Source organism: Pyxicephalus adspersus, chromosome 1, assembly GCF_032062135.1.
Source record: "Pyxicephalus adspersus chromosome 1, UCB_Pads_2.0, whole genome shotgun sequence".
Classification (NCBI taxonomy): Eukaryota; Metazoa; Chordata; class Amphibia; order Anura; family Pyxicephalidae; genus Pyxicephalus; species Pyxicephalus adspersus.
The window spans coordinates 81,915,179-81,932,061 of record NC_092858.1 but is presented as its reverse complement, the minus strand read 5'-3'; the positions used below and the strand labels follow the sequence as shown (position 1 = coordinate 81,932,061).

At 38.9% G+C, this 16,883-nt stretch overlaps 1 protein-coding gene across 1 annotated transcript in view; it reads right to left on the bottom strand.

Annotated features, from left to right (window-relative positions):
- NIPSNAP2 (nipsnap homolog 2) overlaps positions 1-15,232 on the bottom strand; it is a 17,346-nt gene extending 2,114 nt beyond the window's left edge. Inside the window, exons 1-9 of the mRNA XM_072416021.1 lie at positions 15,090-15,232; positions 9,016-9,155; positions 7,168-7,213; positions 6,254-6,348; positions 5,278-5,348; positions 3,750-3,890; positions 2,722-2,753; positions 1,702-1,796; positions 939-1,022 (exon numbers count right to left, since the gene is read on the bottom strand). Coding sequence (XP_072272122.1) covers positions 939-1,022; positions 1,702-1,796; positions 2,722-2,753; positions 3,750-3,890; positions 5,278-5,348; positions 6,254-6,348; positions 7,168-7,213; positions 9,016-9,155; positions 15,090-15,169 — 784 coding nt within the window. The 5' untranslated portion in view covers positions 15,170-15,232. The remainder of the gene's footprint in view (positions 1-938; positions 1,023-1,701; positions 1,797-2,721; positions 2,754-3,749; positions 3,891-5,277; positions 5,349-6,253; positions 6,349-7,167; positions 7,214-9,015; positions 9,156-15,089) is intronic.
- Positions 15,233-16,883: the final 1,651 nt, after the last annotated feature.

Below are 16,883 nucleotides of genomic sequence, written 5' to 3'. Positions count from 1 at the left end.
CCTAGGATTGGTAACAGGCCATACGTGCTGGGCACCTAGGATTGGTAATGGGCCATAAGTGCTAGGCCTCTAGGATTGATAACAGGCGGTAAATTCTAGGCCCCTAGGATTGATAACAGGCGGTAAATTCTAGGCCCCTAGGATTGATAACAGGCGGACAATTTTCATAACTTTTTACATTTGTGACCCCTTTATCTTGAAATTCTTTAAAGCTGGGGGGCTGGAATTGTAATAACTAGTATCTATGAGGGCCCCCTGTGCACCCTGAAAATACAGGTCATTGTGACATACAGTTTTAGGAGATATGGAGGTTTGTACACACAGAGCTGTGAGGATGCAGAATTCACACGCAGAGCTCGTGCTATGAGTTGGGGGCGGGGCTGCCTGTGTCTCCTTCACATGAACGCTGAACTGTGTGTGCTGACCTCTCATCGGCAGCAATCCTCTGAACGGATGGCACAGAGCAGCCTCACCGAGATCCGTGCATCTGAGGATGAGAGCTGCCGAGAGCTGGGCGGGGTATTCAAAGCAGCCGGGCGGAGCAACCGGCTAAAAACCTCTGGGGAGAACTATGTGATTGCTGGTTTAACAGACTTTCAGATTACTTGAGAATTACAGCAGGGAGCCGCCAATGCAATCTCAGATTGGCTGTTACCTGTCTTAACATAACAGTGGGTAGAGACAAGCAAAGACCTGTCCCATTGTTAACTGGTATAATGTGGTGGGGAAATTGTTATTCTGGTAAAAAGAGGTTGCGTAAACTTGCAAACAGCCAACACTATGTATTGAAGTTTCTTGCAGTTGAAATAGTTTAGCTTGTTGTGCTGACTAGCTGGAAAGTGTGCTGGAAAATATTTTTGCACATAATGCTACAACCAATAACGTACACATGAATTTCATTTACCCAAATGTAAATATGGTTTGCATTTTTCACTTACCTGTATAGTAGACACATTCATCCCAGCCATCTTTCTGCCAGGCAGAATTCCTAATGTCATCCCTGCTCTGTAGGTCTTCGTAAGCTACAAAGAAATGATAATGAGTGGTAAGAACAAAACAGCAGCCGTGTCCTGTACACTTACAACCTGAATGAATAAATTCGACCACAGATGTTCTGTCTTGATGTAACAGACAGTAAAGTAGCTTCAGACAGACCTGGCTATAAAGAAGTACTTTCATCAACAGAGAAAGACCAGTACATAGCATACATGCTGTATTAACAGATGGCCTGAAAAAATAGATTCTTTTACAGTCAATGATCTTGTATACAGCTAGGGAAGTCAGAATGTGTTAACCTTTATTTTTTAAAGTCAGTGACTTACGGTAGTCAGTACCGCAATCAAAGCTAGCTAGCATTTTCAGAAGAACTTTACCAGTGTCAGCTAATATATTTCTCTAATCCCTGGACAGGAAGAAGGTCCTTGATCCAGAGCCGTTAGGGTTTGTGTCATGACATGACATAAATTTTAAAACTATAAATGATCCTGAGCTAGGAACGCTCAGCTTTTGCATCACCCTCAAAGTTAGAATGGTACTAAAAGAATTAGTCTAGTACTACAAGGCAAGGTAGATAACATTTATTTCATCACTCACACTACATACAATACACCCACCAAATTGCCTAATATTTGTTAAGACTTTAAAAATAATACAAAAATAGCATGGCAATAGTTTCATTTATTTGATTGGAAAAATCTTTACCCCACAAGTGATGGACCATGTAAAGTTGTCCAATCTGGGAGAAAAAGCCAGCCACAGCTTCACTGCTGTCCTGCCGGTACCTAATGGCTCGAGCCCTACCGAATAAAGAAAAATGGAGGTGAAATGATAACAACATAAACACCCATCACAATAATCAAGGCTGTGCAAATAATGCACCTTACCTGTTACCATGCTGCATTTAAAAGGAGTTACATTCACTGCAGTGATAAGCATTCATGTTCCAAGAGAAGGCAACATGACCGATTAAATAGACCCACTGAGGAGGCTAAATTCAATAGCTATGCAGTGAATGGAACTCATTTGAAAAAAGTACATTGAAAGGTGCAGGCAACCCATACACACAAATGCCAAACAGATACAAAACTGCAAAATAAATGGGAATGAAAATAAATCAAATATTTTACAATTACAGTATAGAACTAAAGCCAGACTCTATGCCTGCAACCTAAAATATTAGTTCTACAAGTGTTAGTTTTCCTTGGTTGCTTTAGTTACAGGCAATTCTGTTTATTTTTATATTAATATAGGTTAATTACTCAACCAAGCCACATATCAAAATGTCAAACTCCAATTTTAAACACACTAAACATCTATGGTATGCTAAAATAAGAATTCCTTTAAAAGCACCCCATACTAAACAGTTAAGCTGTGTACATTTCTATATGACCATGTACAAATCACTGTGCCTTACATATCAACATGTTTTTGCTAAAAGCTGGGATATTTCTACAGGAATCAAAGGCACTTCAGGATGATTATTTTAAAATACCAAACATTTTTAGCTTTGTGTAGAGTAGAGAAGGCTACAGACAAATTGAACAAATGTGTAGCCTTTGCTTGGCAAAAAGAAAAAAATAGATGTAGATGGACTTTAAAAATGTGCACCTTCATCAAAATCCATCCACCTTTTTTTGTTTCTAACTCCAAACATAAGTACCTGTGTCCTTCAGTCCTTCATACTTAAGTAATAAATACAAATCTAACAGTTTGTGTCCTTACCAGTGGTTTCCCCATTCAATCATGGTTCCAGGCTGGAAAAGAAAAAAAGCATGTCCCATGTAGCACAATGGAAATGTATGCAGGATAGTGCTAATAATCTAACCTAGTTAAATCAGATTTACTTTGATTTTCGAAGTGTGTATCTGCAGCAAGGAGCAGTAACTAGAAAATCTATATGATCTGCTTTACTGAAGGCTGACATCAGGCTCTGATACTGCTAAATGCTAACATTTTATTTGTTATATATAAATCTTACCTTTTTCAAGAAACACATGGATATTATGCTTAAAATGAACATTAGCAAAATGGTGCAGCTCTTACATAGTGACTAGGTGATGCATATATATATATATATATATATATATATATATATATATATATATATATATATATATATATATATGAGAACGTTAGTACAGAGAATGTTGTAGGACCACCAAAAGGCTGGGTTCACACTGTTCCACTGCTGTGCCATTCATCATAAATGGCAACCCAGTGCATATTGTACAAAAATTGTGCATGGACTTTCTGTTGCATTAGGGACTCCATTTAAATGAAAGTGCTGTCTACACACAAAGTGCAAAATAACACATATGCGCTAACCCCTATGCAACAGTATGAATCCAGCCTAACCGAATTTGGGAGCTACAGTCTCAGAATCAAACAGAAGCCTGATGTATTTATAAACACAGAAGACCTTACCCAATAAATTATTGTCAGTAAAATGGTAGTTTTCAAGGATTTAACATAGAAGTGCAACTAAGGTATCCTTTAAATAAATAGGGGATCTTCATGACATGATCTACAACATATTAGATGCATCTCTTCTGCTACAACTGAAGCACAAGTATTGCTCTGAACCCTAGCCCTGCATCCTATAGGCTCACAGGTCTTCTAGAAGATACAGCAAACATTCTCACATTATTGCACTAACATTTACCTAAGTATCAAAATATTTGTATGAAGTCACACCGATAGTACATGAGAAACTTTGGAGCTTTTTTTTTTTAATGAAGAACATAACTCACCCTCAACTGATAGGACCTCAGCTCATAAATGTTGGGCCCTTGTCTTGGGACAGGTTCGTTCCAAAAGCTAAATTCCAAAAGAAGTTGATTTTTACGGGACAGCAACATGTTACCCCGTGCTTTGCGAAACTCTGTAAATTCCTTAAAAGAAAATCATAAAATAGGAGTTGTGAAAAACATTTAAAAAGACTGCAAGGATTATCAAATGAATAATGTATTTTACTGACAAGTCGGGTACTTTTTATCCTTTCCAATGCACTAGAAAAATTAAAGTTATTTGGGAGACACTTCCGTGTAATTTGTATTATTAATAATTACCTAAACTATTTAAAAAATGTAACCAGGACAGTGTGAAATTTGGAAAAAAAATTACTAGAGTGTACAAAAGCAGTTTGTGTTCATACAGGGTACACCTGTACTGGGATGAAGATGCATAATGTATGCATATAGGATTTTGAGTGGGGGGGAGAAAAAAATATTACTGTTGTTGGGTGTTAATAATAAAACTTAAGAGAAGCATTATGTAAAGGACTTTAGAGCGGAACGTAACCCTGCTGCACTTACCTATCTGTGTGCTCCCTTGCAGGATGCCGCCATCTTTCTTATTTTGCCCACCGACAATCTTTGGCTGTGCCAGAGTGACGCCTGCACAGGGGTTCATCCATGCTTAGCACACAAGGAAAGTCAGGAATGCCTGGTTTCCAAGCAATTATGCTGATGCTATGCATGCAAGCTCGACCTTTTTCACTTATTCCTGACAAGATCAGGCAAGTGAGACGTTATGTTTATTGCAGAAGGGACATATCCAGTCACTTTCTGCAACAACCACTTGCCTGAATTGCTAAAGTTCAAAGTGGGACTTTAGTTCCACTTTAGGGTGTAGGTTTGGCATAAATTTATTCTGAAAGCTAACCCTTATTGTCAAAACACTGAACTTCTGAAAGGTGATTCTGCCAAAGACCCTACTAATGACAATGATCAGTCCTCGCAATAGGGTGGTAGGAATGCAAGAACTGCCTTGTGGGATGAGGCATGTCTCTCTTTTATTATCTGAAAGTTTCAGTTCTGCTTCTAATTGGAGAGGAGTCTGTTAAATGTTAAAATAAACATATGCTCTGCATGTTATTGTGCCTTCCATGCATTGCTGGCATTAGTCTGCACCCATATTAGGTACGCTTTAAACTACAGAGTAAGTCAAAAAATATATTTTTTTATCCCTGCCTTAATAAGCATGCTGGCAGCGTGTTGAACAAGCTTCCTAAATACAAATATCAGATAAAAAAAATACTAAATACTAGAAAAAAAAAAATCCCAATGGAAGCAATCCAAAGATAATTTGTAACTATAAGTGGCCCTGTTTAATTACTTTTTCTAATTTGTGCAGGGCTGGAAGTAGTGAGGACATGGAAAGGGTACATACAAAATATACTTAGGCAGAAGGATAACTTAACTAAATTAGCTTACAATCTAATGAAAGAGTAATCACAGCAACAATCACAATATTGTACAAACAATAGGCAAGGCTTACCTTGTTATTCCTGAGTTTACTCATCACCTCTGTCAGTGCTGGATATCCTCCTTCGTATCTCCACAAGTGAACTGAAATGTAACAAAATTAAAAAAGCCTGTCCACCACATTTTTTTATAGAATTATTTCAGAAAATACTGCTGATAAGTTTGTTTTCCTTTGCTGAGAACTGAGAAAATATGGGGGTCATTACTGTTGTATTTTATATGGGAATGCTGGTTTCCTGACCGATCTGACCTACTGGCTTAAGAACTTTCAGTCACTGACCCTGAACAAGCATGAAGATGGGAAAAACCAGAACACCTTGCATGTAATACTGATTATTGGTCAGTGATTCAAACACACCAAGTAGGAGAACTGGCATCACAACCATAATATTTTAAAATGGGAGGCCAGAAATGGCAGCCCTTACGTTTCTGCCATGACTGGTTTCCTTTAAAGTCATTTAGAATATGACTCTCTACTATTACTTTTGTTCTTTCATTCTTAATACAGTTTTGTTATTAGCATTTTATAGATTAGCCAGTTCTCTACAACTTCATTTTACTACATATTTAAAAAATGGTAAATGAAGAGTTTAGGGGTCAGACAGCAACTCTTACAATCAGCATAGTAGGGACGGTGATTAGTAGTGCACAGCCCTTAAAAGACAAACCTTGTTTCTAGTATGTTGGAGAAACTAAAGACCCAGTGTGATGAGTATTTGTATTTTAACATCTAACAGGACATTATGCATATAAACAGCTATATATATAGCCAAGGTTAGCCACTGCATTGCATTAAGAGAAAATGTAATGTATGTTAGACATATGATATAACTCCTTACAGTGAGATTGTCATGCCAAAAGTAACTAAGCTTTAAGGATATTTAAGAAATTGTGCTTTTAGGAGTGTATGGACAAGCCATTTGTACTGTATTTGATTAGCAAATAAACAATTCAATGTTATGTAAATGCTGAGATGATCTTAAACTTACCAGCCTGATCTTGTTCTCCATACCAAGTATTCCAAGTCCCCACTAGTGTACAGGGATATTCTTCTCCTGTATGGATCTTTGGCAGTACCTCTTCACTTAAATATAAAAGAAGTAAAATATGTCATAGAACTATTTTGTGTAAGGTGATTGCATCTTTATAGGTGCACTTCTAAAAAAAATCATGTGCACAATATTTTTTGGCTCTAACAGTTATATTTTAATTTCTAAAACAAATTTGCGTACCATTCTTCTATTACTATGTATTTATACAGCAACAACATGCTATGCAGAGTTTTAGAGTCCATAGTAATGTCGCTACCGGTCCCTCAGATGAGTTCACAATTTAAATGACTCTAATATAGTCAAGGCCATTTTTGGGGGGACGGCAATTAACATACTAGGATGTTTTTGTAATGTGGGAGAGAACCAGGGTGTCTGGAGAAAAGCCACACAAGGATCACATTGATCACAGGAAGATCACATGAAATTCAAACCTGGGACCCAAAGCTGCAGGTTAAATGTGCTAGCTGGTGAGCCACTTACTGTAATACTGTACTTTAATAAATATGCACCAGAAAGACTAATAACTAGAAAATGTGACATTCATTACTATATAAATAAATCACTTTGTGTTCACGTGCTCTGCCAGAAGATCCAAAGCATAAATATTCTGTGTAGATTGATGTCTGTTCAAAGCTCATGTACACTATCCCGAATGACTGTAGACATGTAAAGAGATCAACAACAAGAGCATCTCACTGAAGTGTTCTCAGTGCAGTATTCTTGCACGTGTTTCTGATCTGCTTCAACATGTCACTATTTTGCTGCTCAAAGAGCTGATTCAGATATGCCTATGGACATGAGACCCAAAATGGTATGTGGGTAAAGAAGACCTATTCTAATTGACGACTTACCAAAGTTTATTGTAGGATTCTAGACATTCTGGCTTTACATTGTGAACTGTAAAAAAAAAAAAAAAAAAAAGAAAGAAAAAAAAGAAACAAGTTTTAAGATTATTGTCAAAGAAAACTGTTACTTAAATTAATTTAACTGTTGCCTCAAATGAATCTAAATTTTGACTGGAGGCATCCACTGGCTGTGTTTACATCCGCAGTTTTTTATTCATCTGCAGTGCTGCTTAAATTCAATGATTCACATTTCTAACACAATTTCTAAAGGGAAAATGTGTGAATACTGGGTTCAAAATTATGAATTTTGTGAGAAAACTTTTATAGACGTTTCTGTGCCTCTGTTATAGGGGCATTGAAGGGTTGTATGCACCAGTGTTGTACTTTGCATTAGAGCAATGGGTTTTTTTCTGTTCGGTAATTCGTAGTTGTACGTTAACATTTATTTTTTATCACAAAGGTACCTTTATCCTTCAGCGCAGACATGTCAAACTGATGTTTACCTGAAAGTGGGCCCAGATGCTTTTCAAACAATAGTGAATCCACTTCTTTAAGTCATCCTGCTTATTACAGGTAGTCCCCGGGTTACATACAAGATAGGGACTGTAGGTTTGTTCTTAAATTAGATTTGTATGTGAGTCGTAACAGGTATATTATTTTAATACATTCAATTAGGACAGATGTTTGTCTCAACATATTATTAGGCAGCGTGGTGTCAGTTACTGTATAAAATAGTCACTGTGAGTTTATCACAAACAAAGCAAAAAAAAAATCTTTATGGAGCCTAGACATCCATTAACTTCTGAAGCAAGCTTTGCTTTGATATGCAAAAAGAAACAATTGCAGAGTTTGTCTTGGTTATTAAAGAGTTACAAATGGTTGCAGAACAGCTCAGACCTTAAGATCACCCACAACCTCAGCTGTGTTTAGCAAAAGATTTCTTCTGAAAGTCATGCAAACCGTCCCCTCCCCCCTTCAAGCCTCCGTCCTGCACACGAGCAAGAAGGGAAGCCCCGCTCATATCTAGGAGTTGTCCGTATGTCGGATGTGCTTAACTCAGGGACTACCTGTACTTCAAGAAATGACAATAGACTACTTCTCTCATACAAGTTGTTAGTAGTTGTCTTTACTATAAAGTAATAACTAAATTGCTATAACTATTATCTGATAAATAGGTGTGGCCTCTATTATTTATAATGCAGCCCTCTTGATGACTTGTTCTATTTAGTTAGAGTCACTCTTTCATTTTGGGTTGACATTTAAGCTTTAAAATGTAGAAATTGTTTTTGAGGTCAGGTTGTAGAATTAAAAAATTCAAATGACTACTAAATCATTGCAGTGTCCTCCCAGCCACTTTCAGCTAGTCGCACCATCGGGCACTTTTTAAGTAACCACCCGGCTGTTTTTGACCAGCTAATAAAAATTTGGGTCAGAATGCAGAAGCACAGGACAGTTGCTGCATAATACAAAGATGATGGAAAAATGGGACATACTAGGAGGATGGGCATGAGAAAGTTGTAACAAAGTAGAAAATTGAGCAATTTATAGGGGTTACTGGATTCCTTTGACAACAACAACTGGGAGCACTAAATTTGTCATAAGTTGCCCCAACCATTTTTTGACCACCTGCCTAATTCTTCTTCCCACCCAGCTTAAAAAAATTCTGGGGAGAACGCTGCACTGTTATTTCTCATAATACACCATATTCTAGATTAAAGGATAGAAAAACCTGTAGCTAAATATGTAATCTTGTATGTACTCTTGTGTCATGCTCTTGCTAATAAAATAAGCTGTGTTATGAAACTTGATTGGAGAATAGATGTCACATTCAACAGAAAGAAGTGTAATAATTACATTGTATTTTATAGAGGTTGCTGATCTCCTTTTTTGCTAGCAGATTTGAGTGAGCATCCTTGCGTGGATCGACCTTACGCACAAAGAGAGACCGAAGCCAACTGTCTTCTCTGGCTTTCTGGCTGGATGATGCAAGGCCTCTGCGGGAAAAATGACATAGAAAGGTAAACCAGAGGCAGAACAAATCAAATATACCAATACAAATACCTATACATCACATATCTTCAGTATGGCACTGTTGAAGTAGTTTGGAGTTGGTAACTGTTAAAAAAACTACAGATAGTCCCCGGGTTCAGGACATCTGACATACGGACGGACGACTCTAGATACAAACGGGGCTTCCCTGCTCCACGGAGGCTGGAGGGGGGCAGTTTGCATGACTTGCAAAAGAAATCTTTTGCTAAACACAGCTGAGATTGTGGGTGATCTTAGAGGTGAGCTCTTTCTGCAGCCTCCTGTAACTCCTTTATGACCAAGACAAACTCTGTAGTTGTTTCTTTTTGCATATCAAAGCACAGCTTGCTCCAGAAGTTAATGAATGTCTAGGCTCCATAAAGTTTTTTATTTTTTTTGCTTTGTTTGTGATTACCTCATAGTAAAGATTTTATACAGTAACTGACACCACACTGCCTAATAATATGTTGAGACAAACATCTGTCCTAATTGCATTTATTAAAATAATGTACCTGTAATGTTACCCAACTTACATACAACTTCAACTTAAGAACAAACCTACAGTCCCTATCTTGTATGTAACCCGGGGACTGTCTGTACTTGTTACTTTGGTCACATGAGTCTAGTGACGGCTACCAAATGGCAAATCAACCAACCATTGACACAGAGGGGGAGCTCCTCTTTGTTAGTTTGAAAAGTAGGAGAAATACATCAAAACAATCCCAATGGAGACTTCTTGCTGTCATTTCCATACAGATGTCTGATTTACTGGTGTCAGTACAAAGCTTCCTACAAGTCAGACTAAACTATCCTTTGGATCTGAATCCCATTAGTAATACAGTGAGCAGAGAGATAGATATATTTGTAAGTCTTACCAGCACTTACAAATGTAAAATAAAATCCTCACTCCTGGAGAAACAAAAAGCAATGTCTATATATAAAAAAAGAAAAGACCTGAGAGTGCCAACCTCCTAGCAACAGAAGTGCTTAATTTATTTGCATTACAGAAAGTGGACATTAAGACAGATTTAGGTACTTTCACTTGTTGTAAGTAAATATATTTAAAGCTAAACTGAACCCTAATCACATTCAGCGGAATACTTTACAGGCACAGCAAAACAGAAAATGTGCAATGTCCTGCAGTTAATTTTCTTTCTAAAAGCCTGTGTCCTACTGGCAGCTGTGACATGGAGATTTGTTTTCTGTAAGGAAGCAGTGGCCTCACTGAATAGGTCTGACATGTCCATAATAAAGCAGAGCTCTGCAATTAGTTAAGCTGGATCTCCATTGATTAGAAAGCTCTGATGCAGGGGAATTGAACCTCTGCAAAAAGTTCCCTGGTTCCACAAGGAAAACAAAGATGCACTCTGAAGATGCCAACAACAGACCTCTACGGGTTTTCTTAAAAAAAAAAAAAATAATAATTGAAAGGCACATTAGAGCACTTAAGGTCTGATTTATCAAAGCTCTTCAAGAATAGGGTAGACTAATATTGGGAGAACCTGGGTGATCCAGCAAACCTGGAATGGATTTCTTAAAAATCATTTGCTATTTGTTGGCAAACATTTACTGGACCAAATCTATTCCAGGTTTGACGAGCCACACAGGTTCACTCATGATAGTCGAACTTCACCACTCATGGGGATTTTTAATAAATGAGACCCATATTGTTTTGATGCCCCTGGACAGTATTCAGTTCATTTATACTAAACATTTAGTTGGCTTTTTTTTTTTTAACAGGTACAAAACTGGAATATTTTTTCAGCTTTAAATAGCTGTGAAGATGATGTGTTTCTATGTGCGGCATGCACAGATCATCTGTAAATCTGTAAATAGCTGTGAGGGTGATGTGCACATAGTAGAGGTGACACAACATAAATGTCACACATGCTGACCTTACAGTGACAGCATGTAACTGAAGAAATGACACAAGGCAGACACAGGGGTCATTCCAAGTAGATTTGGGAAGATTGCAGCATGGCTGTGTGTTATAATAAAAAATGCTGGGGACGGCTGATTTTGTTGCCGTTTATAAACCCACTAGGGGATTTTTTTTTTCTTGATCAGGGTGGCAGCAGTAACTGGTACAGGTAGTGAAGAGCAATCGACCCACAGGATAACAGACAGCAAACCAGCGGTTAACCCAGAATGTTTTTTTTGCTGGGTGGGAAGAAATTTTAGGTAGGTGGCAGCCCCTGTATTGTAACCACTCAAAAACAGCAGGGTGGTTACTGGAAAGTGCCAGGTGCACCCAATTTTAAAGGGGCTGGGAAGAACATTGCAAACCATACAAGAACCAAAGCCTTCCAACACTCGTCAGTCAAATGTAGCACCATTCTTTAGAAAATGAAGTACTGGGAAATCTTCCTTTTGGAGACACAAAACAATAAAAACTTGTTTCTGCGCCTTAGAGGCTCACCAGAGTGGCGAAGATTTGGACTAGTAAGAACAAGTGAAATCCATTCTGCATGTAGTATATATGGTTTCGACCTGAGACCAGGAGTCATCAGTGTTTGATTGTCTAGGTGGTAAGTCCACCGCACTTTAAGCTACATACACACTTCCAATTATTATCGTTGGAAAACGAACGACGAACGTTCATGCACGATATATATGAACGATCGTATAGCACCGATCCTGCACATAGAGTTAACGACACGATCGTTCGTAGATATTGTACACACAATAGATACGATCGTTTGAGCGATAGAGGAACTATGTGCACGACAGGAAAGTGAACGGACGTTCGTTCATCACGCATGCTCTGAACATGGCCGATCAACGAACGACCGTACACACGAACGATGTTCAACGATCGTCGCCCAATCCGATCCGTCGGTCCGGTCGTTCGTTTCCAGCGACTTTCCTCGTTCGTCGGCGTCGTTGGTTACTTTTTTACGAACGATTTTTTGCCCAATCGATCGTTCGTCGTTCGATTGGAACGATAAAAATTGGAAGTGTGTACGCACCTTAAGTCACATTAGTAGCAATGTTCCAAGGGAAATAAGTACTATTTATTTAAAGAAAAAACAGGATTCAATACAATACCAAAGCAAACACACAGTAGATAGGCAACCTAATGTTCTAACTGTAATTAATCTCATGCACTGTGTGCACTAACTCAGTAAATGTCCTCATATCACCTGAAAGCATATCTAAATCCAGATACAGCACTGTCACTCCTATTTGTAGACCTTCTGCCTGGAACTACAGAGCTGAATTTTGACACAACCTGTGCGCACATACAGCCCGGCACCCTCCATGCTGCACCCTCCATGCTGCCTCTACACAAGACCTGCAGTACCCAATGCATCACAAGACTTGCAGTTCTCTGCACTTAGAATGATGGAAACATAGAACAAATAAATCAAACTTTAAAAACAGACAATGATTTTCAGAAGCCATTTTATTGATAGGGGAGTTTTGGTAAAACTTTAATAACGACCTAACCAGCTGGTTGTATACTTCCCGATGTGCTATATAACGTCCTCATCACTTCTACCAAAGTGTGCCCAAATCTTTGATACTTATATAGTGTATCTTACAAAACCAAGTTTGATTTTAAAGTGAAAGAAGTGTCAAATATGGAATGTGCTGTTTTTTACAGAACGGCTTAGGGACCTTCATCTCACTCTGACCATTACTGATTTCACTTTAACTTGTTCACTAAGCAATGTGAAAATTGTACCCAATCAGTGCATGATGCCCACCTGATTTACTTAGTATAGAAAACAGCTTGACATAACTGTATCTGCAACAAAACATTTTGCTTTAAACAGGGTAAAGAATAATTAAAGCTTTGTCTGTGCATCACATTTGGGAGATTTCCTTTCTATAACAAAGAAACGTCTCTGAGGGTTAGGCTACGTACACACATGCAATAATTATCGTTGGAAAACGATAACGACTGATCAATGATTATTCATGATAATATATATACGTATAGTGCATAATTTCTGTACATGTTGTAACGATAGGATCGTTCAAATATAATCCAATAATGTACACACTCTAGATACGATCGTTTGAATGATGCAGAAAGTGACGTGTATCAGAGAAAGTAGCACAGAACAATACCAGATCACTGAATAGGATATACCTATTAATACCAATACACACAATAGATAGCTTTCATCACCCAATCAGATCCACCGGGAGATGGTCGTTCGTTTCCAGCGACATTCCTCATTTATTGGCGTTGGTGACCAGACGTTGTTCACTTTTTTTGTAAACGATTATCAGACGATCGGTTGTTAGTTGTTTGTTTCCAACGATAATTATTGCACGTGTGTAACTAGCCTTACCATAAAGGTGACCCCATTGGGAGATTTTCTCTGAACCCCTTCTGAACAATTTTGTGTATCCCATCATTTTCTGCTATGGTATTAGAGATCATTGGGACAAGTAGGGTGTATCTCCCCACCAGGAACATACAAAAAAAACACCTTATCCCCATTCTATTCAAAACTAAAAAGCCACATCTTGGTGCATTGGATGCCTGGTCCTCCAATGGGTGCTGTAGTCCCATCTACCAACTTCAAGTGGCCCTAAAATCCTTAAAGGGCCACACGATATTTAGTGAATGTCATGCTATAGAAAACTTCAAATTGCAGATTTGTCAGAGATCACAGACCTTGCTAAAGAGATGGTCCAAGACCATGAACATGCTGTAGGAGTTGTTGGAGACTGAGGACATCAGGAGACAGACTGGAGAGCCATTACATGAGACTGCTTAGAGATCATTGCTATGCCAGCCCCTTACAAATCAATGCTTCCCCAACTATGCTCCCTACAGAACCCATACAAAATACTGAGGGCTTAAAAAGCCAACCCAATATGTGCCTAACGGCTGCATGTAGCCCTCTGGGTTCGAGGCCCTTCAAGGGTATGTAACCCCAAGAACCAATATCTAATATATTATATTGAAGCTCTGATGATCTGGCTGTATTATTCTCTCTTTTTAATATAGGAATATTCTCACACACCAGTTACTCTTACTAGAGATGTATTGTCCTCATCTCTGTGCTGAAATCACATTATCAGTCTTCCAAGTGTCTCTACAACTACACATTTTCCTGCCCCTCCAAACATGTAAAAATGGTACATTTGAGGACTCATAACCTGTATTGTGTTATATTTTTGTGTTCTGATCTGATAGTGGAGATATGAAGCAGTGACGTTCATTTGGGCCAGGATCACATCTATGCCCCTGTGGTACCTGGCCCAATCAATTCAATGGGCTGATCAGCACACAGCAGCACGTTTACAGGACAACGCACAGTACCTTGAAGTGTGATTTAAAATGCTGAGCACCAACGCATGATACTATATATTGCAGTACAATGCTCAGTGCCACATCCTGAAGTTCTTCTGCAGGGTCTGCTGTTTTTCGGGGACTTGTTTACCTCCAAATAAATTACCACCCAGATGGACACACTACAACCACAGTAATTTTGCAGACTACAAAACAACTCCCGGATTGCTATATAAATCTTCATTTCTTAGTAATGGTGTATTAGGATGTAAGAATAAAATATTTTATTGTGGGATATATTAGGAAGTCATATCATGTTCCATGCATGGCACCATACAGGGTCCCTGTCCAGCTATACACAGCTATGCCATGTTTGTGACATGGAATACCCAGCAATGACCTTGAGCTTGTTCCAGCTGTCCCCAGCCAGGACACATGGAAGTCACACACAGCCCTGTATATATCTATATAGAGAACACAGGTAGGTATGGCTGCACACATCTATACACCGACCTGCACATTATTATTCTCTGCACATACTGACAACATGTCACCTGCACTTTCCTGGACTTACAGGCAGCCTGGGGGGCCATTACAGCCCTTTGGTATTTGGTGCAAGAGAGAAACACCTATTGCAGAGTCTCACCTGGCAAGCAGAAGGCTAGGCCCGCAGGCCTGGATCCTGTTCGCCCTACTCAAAGCCACGGACACAGCTCTGCTCGCCATCTTGCACAATCTGCTGCGCTGCCAGTTCACGTCAGGGAACAGAGGAGGAGCTGCGCTGCAATTCTTAACACGTCCACAAGGGGGCGAATTGCTGTGTTGGAGACGTGTTTAGAATAGGTTGTAATGTTGGAACATCGCCACTAGATGGAGCTCAGAAATGTGTGTGCATAAGCTAATAGGCTTAGGAGGGAATTATAAAAGGAGAGAAATGTCCCAGCAATTCCTTATTATTATGAAGACTGTAATGAGAGTTAGCAAACATTTTTATGCTGCTAATGACATGTTCTGACACTTCAATTTCTTTGAAAAACATTTTTGACAATACAAATCATTTTCTCATGCTTGTAGAAGAAAGATGATGTGAAAACACCTCCAAACTGGTAAATGAATCACAGCAGAATGGCTTTGTGTGAGTGGTGCAATGCAAACAGTGACACTAGGAATGGATTGGCTGTCAACCGACAAACAACTAGTTCCTGCATCTTTTAAAGAGAACAAATTGATCTGTAATGCGGTGCAATGATTGTGTGAGTTAGGGTGCAATGCCCATCAAAGGCACATTTTGGTGTTGATGAGCCCCCATGGCTTAAGCTATAAACCGATAGCTTACCCAGAAATTAATAAACTGAATGGGGGTCTAGGCAAGAAAGTAGCTTGCCCCAGCAACTTCAAATCCCTGCAACGGACACTGATTAGGACTGCAATAGGCACAGAGAAGGAACCCATCAGCACTGTTTGCACCAGTTTAGCCTCTATCAGACTAGGGTGCAACTAAAACACAGCGAGCCTGCAACAAAACTTTGGATGCTGGTTCTTGCCTTACCCCCATTTCCAGGTCCCCCTGTAGTTACACACCTACATGTATTTCTTGTCTTTAGCTGTTTCTCCAGATTTCAGCATTATCCGGATAGAAAGATAGCCTAGGTTACAATTAATTGGCATGATGTAAATGATTAAACCCCCATTATTAATGCAGATGGCAGAGCAGTGTGTATACAGCAGAACAATCTGGCGATGTGGGCACTGGCAGGCACAAAACTCCCTGGCCAGCAGTGCCAAGCAGTATGGGGGTTGGGTTTGACAGAAGGAATAAAGTCAACTTTGGCCTTAGCATTTATCTTTTTGTAGCATGAAAAAAAAACTACACTGAATCGACATTTTCAGACTAGCTCTTTTTTGTAAATTTCCTATGCCCCAATGCCGGGCATTTCTGAATGGGTTCTGAAGGAGCTTGCCCCCTCCCTCTTATCTCACAAATACCTGTAATGAGCTGAATCACTAACAGGCAGGGATGTGTGGAAGTGCCAGGGCTGGCATTTTGTATCTGGCACAAAAATAGAAAAGTGCTGGACACATCAGGAAGCATTTGAGGACTAGCTGTGACTGTGCAATAGCAACTTAAATTCATATACGATTATAACATGGCAGCTCTGATTTGATTTTGCCTTTTCCATCTGCCAATTCCAATTTCTATTTTTAAAAAGCTCAGATTATTTTTTGACCCTGAGCTCATCACTAGTTCTTACAAACAAGTACACATTAGGAAATATATAAAGGACCATTTTGAAATAGCTGGACATGCAATGTATTTGGCAATAACTCTGCAAACACTTGAAATACCAGATAACACAAAGTTAAGTTTTTATCTGTTTTATTATGGTGGTAATAATACGTTGCTTTTTATATATATTTCTAATGTCAGTGACTTGATAAT